A 20,033-nucleotide genomic window follows, 5' to 3' on the forward strand; every position below is an offset into this window, starting at 1 on the left:
GACGGGCGCTTCATCCAATCCGAGGGCGGGTTGATTTTTCAACGGGCCAATGGACGGGAGGAGGAGGGCGGGGACTGCGCGTGGAGGGAAGGCGGGAAGGCAGGAAGAAGGGAGTGTGTGGGGGGGGGGGAAGGAGGTCGCGCGGCACGTTGGGGGCTTCCAGCTCCGCCAAGTCGAGATATATATATATATATAGTGAGAGAGAGAGAGAGAGAGGTGGTGGGGTGGGGGGGAGGGAGAAAAATCCCCTCAGCGCCGCCCCGCGCTCCTCTCAGCTCGAGAGCGCCGTTAGCCATTTACTTCGAGCCCGAGAGGAAGATTTCTGTCTCCCCCCTCAGCAAGAGGGCGAAGGGTTAAACCCTCCTCCCCGCTCCGTTTTATTTTCCTGTCAAAAAAAAATCAGGCCGTTGGTTTCCCCTCTCACCCCCCCCCCCCCCCCCACACCCCCCTTCTCTCTCTCCCCCCTCACTCCTCACCCAACTCGTTTTTTTTTTAGCGTTTGCGTGCGCTGAAGCCTGCGGCCTAGTTCTCTTTTTCTCTTCTCCCCCCACTCCACTCCCCCACCCCCACCCTTTCACTCTCCCTCCACCACCACCCCCACTACCACCCCCACCCCCCCCCACTACCACCACCACCACCACACTTTCTCCTGCCTTTTTAAGGCTTTTAATACTTCTTACTTGGGGAGGGAGGGGGGGGGATGGGTGTGTGTGTGTGAAGACACGCGCGCACGTTGGAGCGGAGAGAGAAGGGTTGAGGTTGAAAATCGAAAGGGATTTTTTTTTTAAAAAAAAGTGTTGAGGGCCCGGGAGGTGGTGGGGGGGGGGAGGGAGGGAGGGAGTGAGTGAGTGAGGTGAGGAAGTCAGGAGGAAGATTTTTAAAAGGAGGAGGAGGGGAGAAAAAAAAAGGGAGCTTCGGTTTTGTTCAGAGAATTACCCCCCACCCCGAAAGGTGTGTGTTTCCTCTCTCTCTTCACCCCCCCCCCCCCACCCACCCACTCCCCCCCAAACCCTCTTCCACCACCACCACCGTCGTCGCCGCCGCCGACGAGATGTCCAGGCCTGTCAGGTGAGTCGAGTCGGTGTTTGGAGTCGTCGGTTTCCCTCCCGAAATTGAGGGGAGGGAGGGAAAAATGTCGTACGATTTTTTAAATATATATATACACACACACACATGTAAGTCGCACACGAGAGGGAGGAAGGAAGGGTGGGGGGGGGGTTCGTTTCTTAAAGCTGCGTTATATACCCCTTTGCCTTGTGCCCGCCGTAAATTATTCCGTAGTGACTTTTTTTTATTTAATGTCAGCGCCCCTGTGTGTGTGTGTATGTGTGTGTGTGTGGACATTATATTCCACATGAAAATAAATTGCGCTCTCTCTCTCCCCCCCCTCCCCCCCACACCCTCCCTCCCTCTCCTTGCAAGTGTACAGATTGTGTTGGATTCTTTCTCTCTCCCCCCCCCCCGCCCCATACATACATATATTCCAGTCTTGCTGCAGTTGTTTTCCCTTCTTCCCTCCCTCTCCCTCTCCCCCACTCCCTCTCTCCCCCACTCCCTCCCTCTCTCTCTCTCCCCCACTCCCTCCCTCCCTCTCTCTCTCTCTCCTCTTCCCCCCCACTCCCTCTCTCCTTCTCTCACCCCCCACTCCCTCCCCCTCTCTCCCCCACTCCCTCCCTCTCTCTCTCTCCCTCTCTCCCCCCCGCCCCCCCATCCCTCTCTTTTTTACTCTTGCTTTATGCTGTTCATCTGTGGTTCCCGAGCAGCAGTGCCATTTTTGATCCTTGGACTGCAAATTGCCTTGCACAACACACACACACACACAATCTCCCCCCCCCCCTCCCCCTTAAATTAAACGTGTTGCCTTGAGGCATGAGGTTGCAGTTAGTTTTACTGTATTTTTTTTGTGTGTGTGAGCGTGCCTCGGGGGGGGGGGGAAAGGGCGAGTTGTGTAACCCATCCACTTTTTTTTTAAAAAAATTGTTCGGGATCAATGCTTCGTTTTGAGGCTTAAATGGTTCCAGGTCAAAATAATGGCTGAAGGGCTTTTGTTTTCTGTGTGTTGGAAATTCGGCTCGTGATTGCCCAGTGCGCGAAGCGTGTGCGAGAAGCAGTTGATCGCAGATCCAAAGGATCCGGATTTTTAATTGGATATTTAAAAGACACCGTGGCACCGTGTTCAAATTTCCCACTTTTTTTCCCCCTATGACGCGAATGTTAGTCGGAGCGTTTTAAATCTTAGAAGCAGCATTTTCAAGATGCTCCCGTTTCGAGAGAAAAAAAAACGATTTGCCAACATGTTTTTTTTTCAGCCCCAGCCCTGTGGGGGTCATTAGTCGGTGTCTACATTCCCGATTCTGCAAAAGTTGGGAGAGGCGAACGAGGCTATAAATGCTGTGGCTGCATTCTGGGTTTTTGATCCCCTGCTTCCCCTTCTGAAGCGGTGGGGGTGTAAGCTGAGCTTTCTAAACGTAATTGCATTCCTGAACTACAGTACCTGTAGTCTCACAATTTTGCCCTAAAATCCACATCTGAAAAGATAATTAGATCTGGAATGGGGGAGGAAAAGAATGCATAGCTCCTTTGCAGAGTAGTCCCAGGATCAAGATGGTGGATCTAGAAGGTGGACATTTTTGTTTAAAATGTAACATGTTATTTCTGCCATTAATGCAATAATTTGGTTGCCTTCATAGCAGTCCAAATTACTTTAATTTTTTTAAGCATAAGACTTGTGAGGATAAACTTGTAGAATTAGATTTTTTTCCCCCCTGGAACTGAGGTTAATGGGGATTTAATAGAGGCCTTCAAAAACTAAAAGGTTTTGAGAGAATAGATAGTGAAAGATTCTTGATGTTGATTTAGTAAATCAGTAACGAGGGAGCCTCACTTCAGTCATATGAAGAGTTAAGGGATAGGTTGGAATATTTTTTATGTACATGGGTTTTTAGGTTCATATAAATGTATGGAGAGGGAGCATGAAGGTGGGGTTGCAGAGGTTCAGTCGTTGAGCTAGCATCAGCTTGTTTCTGATGGATTGAATGGCTGTCTTCTACACTAACTTCTGTGATTACATTTGCAGTTCATTATAGTGTGAAAATGGATTTATGAATTTAAACAGAAAACGCTTTCCATGAGGCTTTTATTTGTTTTCCTTCCCATTCCCAGAATCGTGCATTGTTTCAGCTTTCCAATATGCGCTAATGACCAGTTCTCAATCCCCTGCCCATTTTTTCGAGGAATGCTGGGAGGGGTGCGTAACAGTGATCATAGATGAACTGTCTTCTCATTCGATTTTTATGGCAATGTCTTGATTCTATTTCGCAGTCAACTGTTCAAGAAATTGCAGATTGAAGCCTATGTCCAAACTTGTCAATTTCTGGGCCAAGAACATTATTGGAAGAAGTTAGGGAACATGCTGCCCACTTGTCATCTCATGCAAGGAGAAAGTTTAAAAAAAACGAGTAACTGTTTATAATCGATCGTTTTGTGAAGTTGTGGCTGTTGTGTTTAGCTGTTTCTGTGGTATTTTAATAATCATCCTTTTCAAATTTAAAATCCTTACCTCATTTGCACTGTGTATTAAACAGTTGCTGTAGCTAATCAATATCCATTTTCTTTTTTTTCAGGAATAGGAAGGTCATTGACTACTCACAGTTTGAAGATTCTGATGGTATGTAATATACATCAGGCCAGATACGTTTTTAATTTTAAATAACTGGGATTTTCGGCAGCAGAATTTCATTGACCTAGCAAGGGATAGTGTGGAATGCCCAAGGGTGAGTGGGGATGCAAGTGAAAGAAAAGCGCTTGTCAGTGTGTGAATTGGATATTGTAAATTGAACCAATTTTATTTAAAGTAAATGAAGTAAGTAAATAAAATCCTTTTTTTTAAAGTAAATAAAGAGTAAGTACATTTTATCCCCCCCCCCACCCCAATCTTGTAAAGGTGTTGTGGCACACTTCTGGGCCCTCCTCAGTATCATGCCTAAATAAATATTTTTGATCTGTGAACTGATGTAGTACGTGTTGGTATATCCAACAGAAGAGAGTTGCACCCAAGCCTAATCATGTTTTTTCCCAAAGACACGGAACTCATTTTTTCCTGGATAGCGACCAGAATAAAGAAGCACTGGCTAAATTTCCCTTCTCTTTACCTCACTGTAACTCAGGCCAATGATGGCATACCTCTGATGTTAGTTTGCCACATCAGTACCTTTTTTTTCTCTCTGAAGGGATGGCTGACAAAAACCCAAGGATCATTACAAAATTCTGCAAGGCCTGTACAACATTGCTTATTAATGGATTTGTTTTGAAAATCAACAGTCATAGCACGACTAACATAAGATTAGCTTTCTGTTAACTGTCAAAACGTTTATTTCATTACTACCTGGTCCATTTTTGCATCTTTAAGCCTGTCACAATTCTGTACTTGTCCTTCATTGTACTTTGGGTGATGGGTTATCCCTAGAAATTTTCATTCCATTTTTTTTGCAACTTCTCAGCGTGTCCCAGCAGATTCCATAAATTGTAGTTTTTAGCTTTTTTGCAATTAATCTGAATAGGACTGTACGCCAAGTTACACATCACAGAGCATCACGTTTATGTTGAAATGATGACTGAAGCTAGTTAATATATTTTGATCAGATATCAACATGTGTATCAAAAGAGCAATGGATAAAGGAAATTAAAATAAGAGTGCAGCAAGAATCCATTTGCACTTTACAGAGATGTTCTAGATAACTAAGTCAGATGAGGGGGGGTGCAGTTGGATGTTGATTGAACGATCAGTTTATAAAGAAATTTTTGAAGTCTGCAGTGCTTCATGAGTTGTGCGGCTTTTTTTTGCATTGCAGGACTTTCATTGATGTATTGTCCTATGTGTACGAAACCAAATTGCATCTGAACCTCTATCCAACAGCCTTTAACCAAGCCCTGCGCTCTGGGTATTGGGACTCTTTTTCCCCAGGCTGGTAAACTGCATCATTCTTTTAGGAATAGGTGTGTAATGGAGACGGCCGCAGTGTTAATCTAGTTCTGTCATTCCAGAAGAAGCTTATGGAAGAGACTCGCCACCTCCAACCAAGCGAGCGCGAGCGTCTCCGCGGGAGGGAAAAACTAAAAGAAAATCTGCAAAGAACGCACGGGATGAAAGGTGATGTTTTGTGAGAATGCTTATACTTCTCCTTTATTCCACTTTCTCTCCCCCACCCCCATATTGTTTTGAAGACTTGGAAACCCCTTGTAATATATCTTGTACGTCCTCCCAACTGAAAGGCGCTAAACAAATGTAACTTTGTATTGTAGTGCATATGTTTTGAAGAATGTTGAAATTTAATCCGATCCTGGTGGTCGCCCTAGTTTCAGACATTCATGTTACCCTAGTTATTTAGTCTGACAAATAATTTTGCGCTTTGGGAGCCTGGGTTCTGAGTCCATTCAAAGAAATGAATTGAGGCTTTATTTTTTGGGTCTGTCAGCTGTTCCCCTTGCGCCTTGTTCACAGATGTTCATGGATATGCTACATTACCCTTAGTATTTACGTGTATTCGTTTCTATATATTTGGCAGTGATGAATCAGATGACAAGGTATACGAGAAGGACCTAAAGGCTGCCATTGCACTGTCCAAGAAGGACACATCCCATTCACCTGGTGGGTATACATTAATGATTCCATAAGAAAGGAAGCAATATCAGTTAAGTTATTCAATATTGTAGTAGAGGTCTGCTTGAAGGTTAAAGTTTGGCTGCTGTAATGAATTTGGTCAGTTAGTTGATGCATGCAGGTCTTTTGAGCACAGAGTGACATGACCTGCCACTCAACAGTGTGTTTTACAGTAAAACTCACAGGTCATATCAATCAGGACCATAACATTTAATATGACTTTGTGAAGTCCTAAGTTGCAGGCAAACTGTATAAAATCCGATTTAATTCATCTATACTGTGCATGCATAATTCATTATAGCCGGTAAGTGCAGCCAATGTAATGATGGGTCAAGACTATGTTTTCCCCCCCGATTTAAAGCCTCCTGATGCATTGTCGCATGCGCACTTGCCAACAAGCATTGGATCACTCTGGTTTGCTTATTTAAAAGGGTTGTTATTCTTTCAGATGAGGACATGGGAAGTGATGAAGAGTTGGACCACGGTGACAGTGACTACGAGGCTTCCAAGAAAAAAGGAAAAAAAGGGAAAAAAAGTAGAATTGAAAAGGAGAAAAAAACATCCAGAAAGGCTAGGAAAACAGCTGAAGGTAGGTTATCTATTGTGCTTACAGATTAGGAGGACATGGGTAGTGATGAAGAGATTGATCCTGGTGAACTGCCAAGACAAAGGACAAAAAGGGGGGAAAAAGGCTAAAGCTGAGAAAGAAAAGGACGTCCCCAAAATCCGGGAAAGGGCTACAGGTAAGTTGTATCCCTGTAATAGCCAGCAGGTGTGGTTCTTCTGAAGTCAATCAGGTCGGGCTTCTCTGGTGTAAGGCAGGAGTTCACTTCCCACTGTAATTTTTAAGAATAGCTTATTGTACATGATTGTGCACCATACTGTGAATTGTTTAAATTGAATATTAGGCCCTTTTTGTATAAACTCCACTGGTAGTAAATTTCAGTTTGTGTGGATATTTTGAGTATTTTGTGCCAGCATTTCATTACATCCTCAACATAGCACTAGAGTTTGCAGCTCATTTTGACATATTCTGTTAGGGAGAGTAGTCTCTTTATAACGCTGTTCATCTCCAGCGTTCAGACTGTTGATACTGTACTTGATGATACCATTTTCCGAAACTTCATTTCTGGAGTATCCATGATCATTCTTGATGTCACCGCTCTACGCTTGACCTGTTGCCTGTGCTTAAGTATTCAGGGTTCTTGGACAGATTTTGATACCAGAAAAACATCAGCTTTTCCTCTGGCCTCTTCAAAGCAATCTTCAAATAGGCTCCACTGTCATGTTACCATTTGTGTACCTGTTATCAACATAAACCACTACCATTTCATCTACCTTCAATGCTTCCAGCTTTAGCTGTCCCAACTGAGGACTTATCCACAGAAGAGTTTTGAAGTCCTAAATATTCTGAGCCCTTGAAGCTGCCTCTCCCAAAAAAAATTGCTTGATTGGCACCTCTCCAGGTGTTGGGAAACAAGAAGTCTTCCATGGCTGGTGCTACACAACTGTTATCCGGTGTGTACCATCAGACATCAATTCATTGGCTACCTTTGTACCTGGCTGAGACTATTCTGAACAGTTTTCATGCACATTGCCAAACACAAAACTGATTAGTGCATTGTGTCTCAAATATTCCACCAAGGAAATCAGAAACAGCACTTCAGAGCTGATGGTATTTTTTGACACTGTTTTCAGAGGTCCCTGACGTCTGAAAGGACAGCAATATGTCATTTTTCCTCCCATGCGGTTTTGCATTTTATGAGGACAATTTGGAACTCAATCCTTCTAATACTACTCAGTTTAGATTTCAATTTGATTGTACATAAACTTGTATATCCGCCATTTGAGCTTGTTGCCAGCTGCAAATTTATTTTCATGTGGAACACTTGCTGCATCTGCCCATTGAGTAAGTCAGATCCAAGGGCTGGAAGTAGCTTAATATTATCTGCATTAGCATGCAAATTGGGAGGTCATTGCCAATTTCCAGTGTGTTTCCCAAGGTTGTATGAGTATCACTTGAAACAAAAGGTAGTTTTCTTTCTTTCCACTTGCTCACTTAACATTCTGGGCTGGAGTAGCTTCCACATTGGTGACAAGTGAGCAATGGTATGTAAAGTCCTGAGGCAAAGCTTTGTTTCTGCTGTTCCAACAGTTTTAGTGTTGTGCTCCCAAACCCACAGGCGTTGTTGCCATCTAGTGTTGACATCCTTCAAACGCCGGATTTCCCCTTATGACTGGCGAGTGTTGTTGGTTTCGGTTCAAAACAAATTTTGTGTGCAACTTCTCTTATATATTGTCATGAAAATATTGTTGGTTATTTGTTTTATGGAGTAACTAATTCCATCAGTGCTTTAAATGGAATTTTGTCGCTCTTAATTTGTTTCTCTCTCTCAGCAGAACATGTCTAGTGGTGCCGGTAGGAATTTTCGTTCCATTGTTCATTTCACACTCAAGTTCTACATTTCCAATGTTTTGGGTTATTTTGTTTTCCAGGTTCAATTTTCTCCTTTACCTAAACTCTTCTGTTCTGTCCTGGATTGTGTACTTTCCAAGAGATTAGGAAAGCTGTTTCTGCCATGCTGTTTTATTTGCCAAGAACGCAATATGCAAAATGCAACAGTAAGCTGATGGTGGCCGATTTGCTGGTCCCCTGCCCTCCAAAATAGGTTTGCCTATAATACAGGCAATACAGTTATTACGCTTTTCAGTAAAATCCAGTGAAGCGCTTTGAGGGGTATTCCTGACCTGTAAGGTGCTTTATCAAATGCAAGTGTTTTTAAGTTGAGTTTGCAAAGAGCTTAGGACACACATTTGATCTCCTATGAAGGCGTGCATTGTTGATTTATTCACGCTGCCCCATTGAACCCTTGCTGTACTAACTCCAGTGGATAAGCAATCATAAAGATGTGCAGATGGTTCCTATTGAACAAGCAGCTTACTGTTAGTTTGAGGCTTCTGAACAGTTGTAGATTTAGAAGTTTAAACTTACTCAGCTGACAAATATTCCTATAACTCTAAGCTTGTTTATATGCATATGATTTTGTTTTAGCAATTAGGTGCTTTTTGTTTTCTTTCTTGGTTCCTGGAAATGCAGAATAAAGGATAGATGAAAGCTACAAATCTCTTATTTAATAGAGAAGATAATCCTATTAAATGCTTTAATGGTAAGTGGTTAACCCAAGATGTGTCCCATGTATGTATTTTCTTTCAACAATCTGAAAACCTTTTTTTTCCTCTTTCCCTTCCCTCGCTCCACCACATGTATTTTCAATCTTTTTCTTAAGTTTTTTTTAACAGTGGTAACACATCCTGGAGTTTCACAAGTGTTGGCAGATGTACAATGACACTCAACTTGTCATTCTTATGTCAACCTTGACAGGCTATCTTATTTAATCACAGCACTACTGTTGACCCCAAACTCATTCACACATAAAAGCCATTGGTAGGAAGGACAACACTTGTTTTTTTATTATTTCTCTCACTTCCCCCAGCCTCTTCCAGGAGCACTGAAATAAATTGCTGAATGAACGTTTAAACAAATGTTAGTTAGCTGGTATCTCCTGGCTTTTATTGGCTCAGTACTGCAACATTGCAATACCAAGTAATACTCTTCCCCCCTTTGAGCCGTTGAACCATTGGAAGAGGTTGTCGTATTTACTGCAAATTGATGCCCTTCGCATGATGTCACCCAGAGAGATGCAATCTGAGGGTGATGCATCATAGCGTTGCATTCCATCTGTTCCTTCTCTCCCCCCTGCCCTCACCCACCCATGTGTGACTGAATCACAAGAGAACCAAGTTCATTTTGATTAGAATAATGCTGTCAAAATTTGAAACCTAATGAATTTTAAGACTGTACATGATTAGCATGAAAGCATAGACTGCATTGGAAATGTTGGAAAGAAGAGCCACTCCCTTAGTTGGCATTCCAAGAGTGTTCCAATTAGGTTCTCCTGTCATATTGCTTGCCCAATATCCTTTTTACACACTGAGATAAATCTCTGAATCGTTTTTTTATTTTTTTAAATGAAAAAATATGTATCTGGGACACTGAGGGGTAAGTACTTAGCATCCAGTTGTTAGTGCCTCATGATTTGATTCAATAAATCACTACGATCAGTAAAAAAACAAATTAAATTGGTTCCAGTTCCTTGGGAATAACTCTTACCCTTCAGGAATCTGCTAAGGTATTTATGCATCCTAATACAACATGGCTTTCACTGCTGCCATATAAATATACAAGTTGGTTTCAATTCTTTTGTAATGGCTAAGGTTATCAAATCAAATGAGTTATTTACACGATCCCTTGTTTTGGAGTATTCTCAGTACTCAGAAATGCGTGTAATTTGTTGGTGGGAAGGAGCAGAGTGTAAGAACTATTTCCTTGCGGAGGTGTTTGTAAGTTTTGTATTACTGCCTGTTCTGTTCTGACTTTTCATGGCTTAACTGCTTTTGGTTGCTAGTCAAGGCCACAGAGAGTTTGCTGATCTGCATTCTCTAGTGGAGGCAATCATTGACAGACAGCCTTGTAACTGAGCAGTTACTTTTGGAATCTGCAGACTTGAAAAGGTGGGTCCTTGTGGAGAGGAAAAATATTCTAGAAATAATTCCTGCAAGGTGAGAGTTCTTAATGTTTCCCGTTCTGTAAATTAAGAGGACTTTTATATTTAGCATACTCCTGTCCATTCCTTTCTGCAAATTTTCCTTTTCAAAATCACAATTTTCCAAATTCTCATTTAAAAATATGCCTCTGCTTATTATACTTTTACCTTTCCTTGCTTATTGTTTTGACAAAGGTTTTGATTTATTTTCCTCACAAAATTGAACAAGTCTTTGCATATTCTAGTCTGTTCATGGTTATGAACTGCAATACATCGTCATAAGAACCATCCATCATGTGAGCATAGCTTTTGCATAAGTGTGGTTTCCTGCTTAATTGGAAAATGCTGGATTTGTAAGGGTTAAATATGCATTGCAGCATTAAGACATGATCTTCGCACTCTTCTCTCCAAAGTATTTGTGCCTCTTTTCGATTCTCTGAATCTTAACTACTAAAAAAAAGTGCATAAAAGATGCTTTCGAAAGTTCACCCCATGGCTTGCTCCATTTTTATATCTATTGTGGCTAAATGCTGATAGTTTGTTCATGCATCCTGTTACTCCCTACTAATTTTTGATGGATTGTGATCAGGGGGCTGCTTTATTCCTGGAATGTGCCTTTAACTGGTTTGGAGAACATTCTGTTTTGTTTCCTTCTTCTGAGTACACAAGATAACTAGAACTGTCGGCAGTGCAAATGGTCGGTCTCTTAACTAGGTTTTACTGCTGATTTGGACCACATAGAAATTGTAAACGTAAGAAAAGGATTCTGTACAGTATCAGCAGACATCGGTTTTGCTGTGACCTGGTAAACCTCTGTTTTCAAAAGGAATTGATGAAAAAATTGAAATTGGATTTCTGATTTAGTATGACAACTTGATACTTATTCAGCGTGTTGTTGAAGTAAGTTTCTACCCTAGATTTGTCCCTTTTAAACTTGAAAAGCAGCACTTTTTGTTAAATTGTTTAAAGGATTCCCCTCTGAACAAAATGTTACATGAATAGTCGTAACAAAAAACTGCCTTCCACATTGCACCTTACTTTAAATCCTTTTTAAATTAAACCTAAGGGTCGATGATTTATGGATAGTTTGAGAGGAGATTGAGTTTCCTGGAGTTTGAAACAACACCATATCCACGCTTCTGTTACGAGGTTTTCTTAAATTGTGTTGAGTTGTAATCAAGAAAAAGATGCAGTTATGCCACAAAATGTTTCATTAATATGTTGCTATATATTAGATTTTTATATGACTTGACTGTTAAATGTCTGAGCATTAATGTTTCAGTGTCTGTAATGTCCTGGCAATTTTACGAATGTCAATGTCCGAGTAAGCGTATGATGTATTGATTGTCTTTTTTAACAAAAACTCCTCTTTCCTATGTCATAACATTGTAGAAAGTTTCAATTGATTGTGTGAACCAACAGGAACAGCGCAAAGTTGCATTGAAAATGTTTCAGTCAATTAATGCCTTATTGTCTATAAATAGAACTTAACAGCCAGCAATGCAATATGATTAAATATGGACGCTTGTGAGTGTGACTTTGTTGTTTGCAAGCTATTTGGGCAGTGTCACGACTTTATAATTTCAATGTGGTTGATGATTTCCGTTTGTATTGTGATGCTGAGAGAATCGTGACGCCTAGTGCCGTCACCACCAGCTGGAACTCAGTGGTAGTACAACTCTGTTGTTATTTGCTTACTGTACTGTTAATAAACTTACTTAAATTTGGTAGCAAAAAAAAACTGAGATGGCTGCTATATCTAACATGCCACAAAAAGCCATTTGTTGTGTCTTGGAGTCGAAGGCGTATTTAAGTTTAAAATCACAAAAATCAAGTTGCGTAATGAAACCTGTTTGCGTTATCCAGCAGGGGACAATGAAAGTGCAGATGAAAAAGAAGTCCATAAAGACGGTCGTCAGAAGAGGCAAGCTGCTTCTAAAGCTGCATCCAAACAGAGAGAGATTCTGCTGGACGACGGAGGGAGTGATGAAGAGCATGATGAGGATGAAGAGGCTATTCAGGAGAGTAAGTGATGTGCTTGCCCTTTTTGATCGCACAAAAATGTGAGCAGGCTGTCCCACTCCCCTCTGTGTGGTGAAAGCACCAGTGCCAATCTAATGATGTGATTGGATACAGAGTGGGGAATTTGAATTGGTATTGTTGGCGCCAATGGAGGAGTGGATGGGTTGAATAGCCTCATATGCTGTCATTTCTGTTAAATGATTATTTCTTAATGCTTGTTATGTAGAAGGAGATTCTGGTAGTGATGCAGACTTCTATGTGGAAGAGGATGATGACAGTGACTATGAAAGCTCCTTGAAGAAGAGCAAAAAGGGAAGAAAGACAAAGGTGGTACCAGAAAAGAAAGAAAAGAAAACGCCTAAACCTCGGCTCAGCGCCACAGGTAAGCCGCGTAACCTCACTGAGCGATGCTGCAGTTTCACCAATTCAGTGTCTTGACGGGTGCATTTGTGAAAATAACTGCTGTTGAATTATATTTTCATTGCTTTAAAAAAAAACTCCCATTTCCTACTTAAAAGGTGGATTTGTCACTTTAATTAATTCCCAGTCATTCTTTCCAGCAGTCAGCAAACGTGACCTATTTTTTCAGCCGTTATGCATGAGTTTCTTCCCACTCTTTAAGCACCATGTTAATATTCTTTTCATTTTCAGGCCGAGTTGGCTAATCTATTAATTGAAGTGTTCCTTTGAGTAGTTAAACACTTATTTTAACGCTGAAATACTTTTTGTCTTAACTGAGTTTAATATCTGTTTCCTCCGGAAGCAGATTCTGCTTCTTTTACTATTTATTTTACTATAAAATACTGAAGCAAATTTCAGTAATTCATTTGTGATGCTGTATGTGTGGACTTTTCAGAAAATTCTAAATGTTCATGGAAATCATGGTATCAAACTTAAGCAGCACTCAAAGGTCACTCTGCCAGTGATGCTTTGCAATTGAGCAATGAGGACGGACATGAAAGTGACTCCCATCAAATCTCTGGGTGAACGACTGAGGGAGCAGATGCCCCGATTGGGAGCTTTAATTGTGGAGAGTTTCAGGCTGACACCGAGCTCCTAGCCTCTAGTGTGGTTGTTTCTAGGACACTTTAACCAATTGAGATTTCTGCAGTGACTGTTTTTGAAGGTTCTTTCCTCTTGCGAAGCACGGTTGATTAATCGTGGTGGGTTTCCTGGGTATTTATTGAGTTAAATCACTGTTTTGTGTACCTTTCTTCAAGTTACTCCTGCAACTCCCAGTCCAGTAAAAGGCAAGGGAAAGGGTCGAAATGCTGCCACAAAGGCATCACCACCTTCCAAAGGTCAGCCACTCGAGAGCTCTGCAAAAGAATCAAAGAAAGAGAAGAGTCCTCCACCAGACACAAACGAGGATGAAGAGCCAGACGAGGAAGAAGAAGAGGACGAAGACGATATTAATTCTGGGGATGACTGAACAATACAAGGGGATATTTTTTATATAAGTAGTTAGAATATGACTTCACTGACAGCTCAGTTCACAAGGCTTTAGACACGAGGCTTGAGTGGGTTTTGAAGAGACCGTCTCCCTATTTGTGTCCTGCACGTGAGGGGATTGAACCATTTGGATTTGGCTTATTTTATGGGAGTTGCTTTAATCATTTTCAAACTTGGGAGACTTGTAGAATATTTACAAACCTAGCACTAATTTGTGGCATCGTTTTGTTTCTCTCCATGTTCTCAAAAGGTAATTTCAAGTGAAGAAATTAAAAGCCTGATGAAAAAACTACAAAGTTGTGGCAGAAATTAGGCAAAATTCTCTCCTCCCTCATTGGTGGAGGGGGGAATTTGGCCATCGATGTGAGCGCTGGTTTGAAAATTATGTGCTACAACCCCCTCTTCTCTTTCCCACCCCCACCGCACACAAACTTGAAACGTGAAAGGGAATGTTCATATTCTAAAGGGTTTGTTGATCTTTGTGTATTATCAAAAAAAAAATAACACCTGCGTATATCCGGTTAGTTTTCAGTCTTGCCATATTCTGAAATCTTCCTGTGGATTTGTTCTCTGTGACGACTGTTACTGCAGTGGTTTGAAAATTTGACAGTGCGAGCCGTATTTCAGCAAAGGATCAGATCGAGGTCCCTTGCAAATCTAACATGGCCTAAATATCTTGGCCTTCAAACCTTGAGGTGCTGTAAATACATGTAGCCACAACGCGTTTTGTTAGTGAACTGGCTTCATTAAAAGTAGGTGTAGATTCGGTTTTATGGCCGTCTTTCTAGGCGTAACCTGAACAGGGTTACTGTAAAGGCAGCCGCCGTTTGCAACTTTGCTTGATGTTCACTTTCCACTGTATTACGTTACCTAAATGCTTTCTGTTAATGGCATTCTAGCCTTTCGCACGTAAATCATAAATCAGTATATAGACAGAACTGAAGTTGTCTTAAAAAAAGATTCCATCCATTTAATTGAAAAATGTAAATACGGCCTATGATCTTTTGTTGATCCTGTCAGCATCGTAATCATATCACATTTGTTTTTGGTGGGGGTGAGAGGGCTTCAATGTCTTCGTAAGGAAATGTCCATTAGTCACAAGTCGGACTGTTCCAAGTCTACTATTTGTGAAGGCAATGCAGGATTTATTTGGCCCAGTCTTTCAAACTTTTTTTTATGTTTGCTCATCTATTTAAGTCTCAACTAAGGTTTGAGATGGTCTACAAAAAAGGCTTGAAACACCATATTCAGGAAAAAAAAACTTTTTAAAAAAAATGTTGGGTCAACCTTCGAACTTAGTTCGGTGGTTCTGTTAGTCTCAATAGGTTTGGTTTGTCGGTAACTCCAGTTTGAACACAGTCACGTGGAAATGTTGCGTTGTATCCGAAGGCAGTTTCTTGTAAAAGTATATAAAGGTCAAGCTGTTCCTTGTAAATGTTACAGAATTTCGGAGTCCCGAAAAGAGATGTCAAGATTAAGTGTGTTAGTTCTCTGCCTTCAAAACGTTTAGAGGTACGCTTTTAAGTATAACTAGGAAGGGGGGGGGGGGGGAAGATGCGAAATGCACAACCCAAAGATCGCCGAGCTGCCGTGTCTGGTCTTGTGAACTGAATTGTATTTTTTTTTTTTTTTTTTTTGCAGATTGAAATGTTTAAAAAAAAATGAATGTGATTGAATCCTGAAAAAAACTGCGCAATTGTTTTGTCTGTATCAGCATTTTTGTCAAAGCAGCCATATCTTTGTAAGTTACAAAAAAAAATAACTTGTACAGCCAATTCTTAAGATGTTGACATCCAATTTACATGGGCTTTAGATTTCCTTTTTTTATTTTCGCTACAGGACATTTAATATCTACTGGTGTAAAATGGTTTCCTCAAGCAGTTATTTTTTTTTGAGCAACTGTGAAGACATGTTAAAGGTCTTTGAGGATCGATTAAGAATGAGCCCCTTTTTGTTGTTCAGTTGTCAGTGAACTCTTTAATTCAGCACATGTTAAACTATTAAACACTATGCCTGTCGGGGACTGTGACATCAGAACAATGGTCTTCCCTGGAGAATATTTTGAACGTGATTGAAGGAAAAGAGCCTATGCATTTGGGACCATTGACCAGAAACCTAACGTAACCCTGTTTTCAGGTGCCTTCTGTTGACTTAACAGCGATACATGTTGGAAGTATCGTGTCTTGTGTTATTTCCATTGGTTTGTCTCCCATTTCAAAATTATTATTGAGCAAGGGTTATTACTATTGAGTTGGTGTACTTCATAGTGGAATTGAAATCCATTTTAGGAGGGGATTGCTTCCCTTAGCCCTGACGTTCCTAACTCAACCTGAAAAAATTGAGCTGCCATTATTGCCCCAGCCCAAGTACAGTCTGGCTAATTGTTTAATTAAACAAATTTAATTGTCTTCTGTCCTGAGCTATCATTCATTGCACATTAATTGAATGCAAGAGTATAATTTCTAATCTAGCAAACAGTTTGTATAAATGCTGTTTATGTGATGGGTTGTCACAGATTGAAAAATTGCATCTAACCAAAGGTAGATAGTCATGTACTTATTACTCCCATATGTTAAGGAGGTAACGTACATTTGAAAATATTAAACTCCCCCCAATGCAGTGTCTGACACAACTCATTGCTTTAAAAGTATTTATGAAAATGCTTGGTTGACTTGCGTTTTGAATGTAATTTAACCCCTTCTAAATACTGAAACTGGTATGAAGTCGGGAGAGGGCCTTCAAATTCCATTAATAATAAAATGAGACCACACCCCTGCATAACCTTTAACAGCAAAAAGGAGAGTTTACATGTGTGATTAGTGAACCACAGGCAGGATGCAAATCTTGGGGAGTATTTTTTGACTGTTAATTCCAAGTGTAAAATATGCTTTTACCATTTCTGTGTCCCAATAGGCAAACTTGCATTGAATGGGGCTGAAGCAAGTAGCACAATTAGGATAACTGGGGGCACATTGAGGCGTTGCCAAGATTTGCTTGTTAGTATTGCCTATTGCATTTTACTGCATTTCATATATTTCATTGTCAATTGATGCCTAAGGAAAATGCCAATAAATCTGTTTGGATAACTGTTTGCCAGCCACTCCTTTTTCTTCCCTCCCTCTTCCTCCTCCCGCCCCCCCCCACCCCAATTAACTCCCTTCGCTGTGTGTAGTTTTAAGGGATTTTGTACGTTTCAATTTTGTTTCCGCTGGAGATGTAAGGCGATGGAATGAAATTGAAGCACCCCTGCAAGTTTGATGTTTGAAGTGTTTTAATTAAAGTTTGGGTGATAGCAGCAGCTCAATTTTTTTTTCAGCATCAGACATTGTAAAATAATATGGAGTTAAAAGGGGCTTTTACAGTTCACTGTGATATTTGCAGATTCGTTATGTTGGGAATTGGCTGTACATTTTTAATAAAGAAATGGACAGCAGAGGTGAAGAAAGTGGTGATGTGTTTTCAAACTTCTATAATCTACAAATGTTTGCAACTTAACCTTTCGAGCATTGCATATCTGAAGTAATTTCTTTCATGTTTTGTTATGGTTGGCCACATTTTGTGTTTTATATAAAACTCTAAAAAAATAACTCTCTGTGGTGCAGTATCCATTTTTGCAGATTTGAATAGTTTTACTTTGAAGCCATAATCGCTCTTTTTTTTTTAAAACCCCTCCCGTTCCCCTCTTCCTCCAAAAAGTAAAATCGTAAGTGTGTTTTTCGACCAAATACACCTCTAGTAGGAACCGCACAAATGTGGATTCCCAATTACAACATCAAAGTTATGAAGTCTTAAAACTCTACAATGCATTATTTGAAATATGTTCCTTTTATTTCCATATTGGTCAGTAGTTTGTTAGCTCGTGGCCTTTGCTGATATAATACACAATGACGTCAACAACCGATATTAACTGATAATGAATCCCAGTCCACAGCCACAGCATTTCTTTCTAAGACTTATTATAATAAAAATCCTTGCATTTGATAGAGCGCCTTATCACGTCTTCGAGACATCTCAAAGCGCTTCACAGAATATACCGGTTATTTCTGTGACCAGCCACCTCCCCCAAAATAGTAAACCTATGGTTAAAAGAGTCATCAATAAGCTGCTCTATGTTGTCCTGGGTGAGACGCTTTCCTTGAGTGTGTGTGAGATTTCGGCCGCTGTTTATATTTTTTTTAAAAAAGGGAGGGAGGGGTAAAGAAAAGACTGCAAAGGTGATATATTTATTTGAGTTGCTTTGCTGACTGACGTCCAGCCCTGAATTTGAGAGGTTATCCTACGAGAAGGACGCGATATAAACGCACGCTGCTAACCATCCCGTCTTTTACAGTCATGAAAATTACTGTAAATCCTTTACAACATAGTTCTAATGTAGGTGAATTGTTGCTAACTTTTAAAAACAATTGGGAGTATAACCCGTCTTGGGGGTATAAAACTGTCCCGTTGCGCTCTTTATCGCCACATTAAAACCCGTTGAAAGGTTTAAGAGTAATTCCTGAACCCGGTGCTCGAAATAACCACCGACTTGAAATTCATTTCTGATCCTCGCAGTGAATCTTGTGGATAACATTTCTGAGAAGATTCACCGATTCTTTTTGTTTTACGTTCGGTGTAGTTTACGCCTTGAGGGGAAGATGTTTTCTTTACATGAGAGAAGCTTCAAAAATTGTTCCTGGAAGGGCAAAGTGCTTAATGCGTGAAGCGTTTATGGAAAATTACTAGATTCAGTCATTATTTGGAAGCTGCTTCTTTTTTATGCATTCGTCTGCCAAATTAAAATCCTGGATTTTCCGCAATTTTCAATTTTAAGACTAAACAATCTTTGTAGCTCAAATCTTGGAGGGATTTTAACCCTCTGATCTGGCGTGGCTACTTATTCCTTCGATGTCCTGAGCTAGAATTGCTCAAATTCCCCCCACTCTGTAAATATACCATGTACTTTCTATAAATATTTAATGACTAACTTTATGCATTCTGGAGTTCGTTCCTAATGCCTCCCAAGTTGCCATTAAATTGTTTGAAGTAAGCAGCATGTGTTGAGTTCTCTCTGTTGCCAGACGCAATACAGTAGTAAACTTTAAAATGACAACTTTCCAAATGAGGCTTATTTTCTGGTTTGGAAACCTGGCACCGTTCGTTTTACGTGGTGATGTTTCTAACCAGATCCTTGCTTTCCTGTGTGAAAGTGCTCCCCGCTTCCTTACCTTAAGCGCTCTGGGACGCTTTATAAACGCTAACTGTTGAAAGCCGAGCAGAAAGCCCGAATCAACGTGATCTGAACCCCACAAGCTGTTGGACGTTGATGGTGAATTTCATCAGCGGTTACAAAGGGAGGTTGATGGGGTTTATGTGGCACGGAGGGGTGGAACGTATTGTTCACTCACGCCTGGGACCTGGGATTGGACGTGGCCTTTAATAATGGAATGGAGGTCTCGTTGCTGGTTGTAGAGGCTCCTACAGTACAGGAAATGAGATTGGGCCAATTGACAGTTGGTCCAGACCAGAGCACAAAACTGCCCATAATTCGTGGAGAGAAAGTTGACTTTGTTTTCCTGCCACTATACATTGGCGGCAGTACAAGACAAGCATTTTTCCCTGCTGACTGCCTCATTTTCCTGACCGTGCCACAGCCCGGGCGGTTTTCACTGTGCCCACAACTCCCCTTCCATTCTAACGTTATAAAAATATCCCAAACCCTACTATATATCAACAACAACAAATTACATTTGTACAGCGCCTTTCACGTCGGGCGGACGTCCCAGAGCAAGCAGCTTGCCTGAAGTTCTGTTGTAAAACGGGGGCGTTTTTACCCGCTGAATTTTTACGCAGTCAGTTTCGGGAACATTGCTGCATTTGTACATGGGAGTCTTAATGCCTTGTATTTAAATAAACTACTAAAGTTGGCTTACGCGCCAGTATCGTTCACGAGCTGCAAAAGTAGTGCTGCCTATTTTTTTAAAAAAGTCTCAATGTGGATAAATGTACACGTGGAGTGTTGGCGTGCGTGAAGCGAAGTCGAGTGTTTTTATGGTGTGGTCAGATTCTCGCCTGCACCAACGAGCAGCTGATCGTAACAACAGGAGAGGAAGAGAGAGAGAGATCTGAGTAAGCCCACATTCTCCAGGGGTCGGTCGTGTGTAGAGCAGGCAGCCCCTAACAAAAAGGAGTCCTGTAGCTCAGTGGTTAGAGCACTCGCTTTGCAAGTGAGAGACCTGAGTTCAATCCCAGGCAGAGGGCGAAACCTTGGGCAAGTTTCCTTACTCCACACAGAGCCTAATAATAATCCCTCCAAAACC

At 41.0% G+C, this 20,033-nt stretch overlaps 1 protein-coding gene across 2 annotated transcripts; it reads left to right on the forward strand.

Annotated features, from left to right (window-relative positions):
* The first annotated feature begins 998 nt into the window (after positions 1-998).
* nucks1a (nuclear casein kinase and cyclin-dependent kinase substrate 1a) lies at positions 999-17,324 on the forward strand. 2 transcript variants are annotated; one of them, XM_042342018.1, is made up of 8 exons: positions 999-1,068; positions 3,624-3,667; positions 5,044-5,149; positions 5,565-5,647; positions 6,108-6,248; positions 12,130-12,288; positions 12,512-12,667; positions 13,506-17,324. In XM_042342018.1, exons 1-8 carry the CDS (start codon positions 1,052-1,054, stop codon positions 13,715-13,717), a joined length of 918 nt encoding a protein of 305 aa, XP_042197952.1. In that variant the 5' UTR covers positions 999-1,051; the 3' UTR covers positions 13,718-17,324. The 2 variants fall into 2 exon arrangements, with proteins under 2 accessions (XP_042197952.1, XP_042197953.1); XM_042342019.1 differs by having other exon boundaries at positions 5,047-5,149.
* The last annotated feature ends 2,709 nt before the right edge of the window (positions 17,325-20,033 follow it).

This window comes from Callorhinchus milii, unplaced genomic scaffold (assembly GCF_018977255.1).
Source record: "Callorhinchus milii isolate IMCB2004 unplaced genomic scaffold, IMCB_Cmil_1.0 Scaffold19, whole genome shotgun sequence".
NCBI lineage: Eukaryota > Metazoa > Chordata > Chondrichthyes > Chimaeriformes > Callorhinchidae > Callorhinchus > Callorhinchus milii.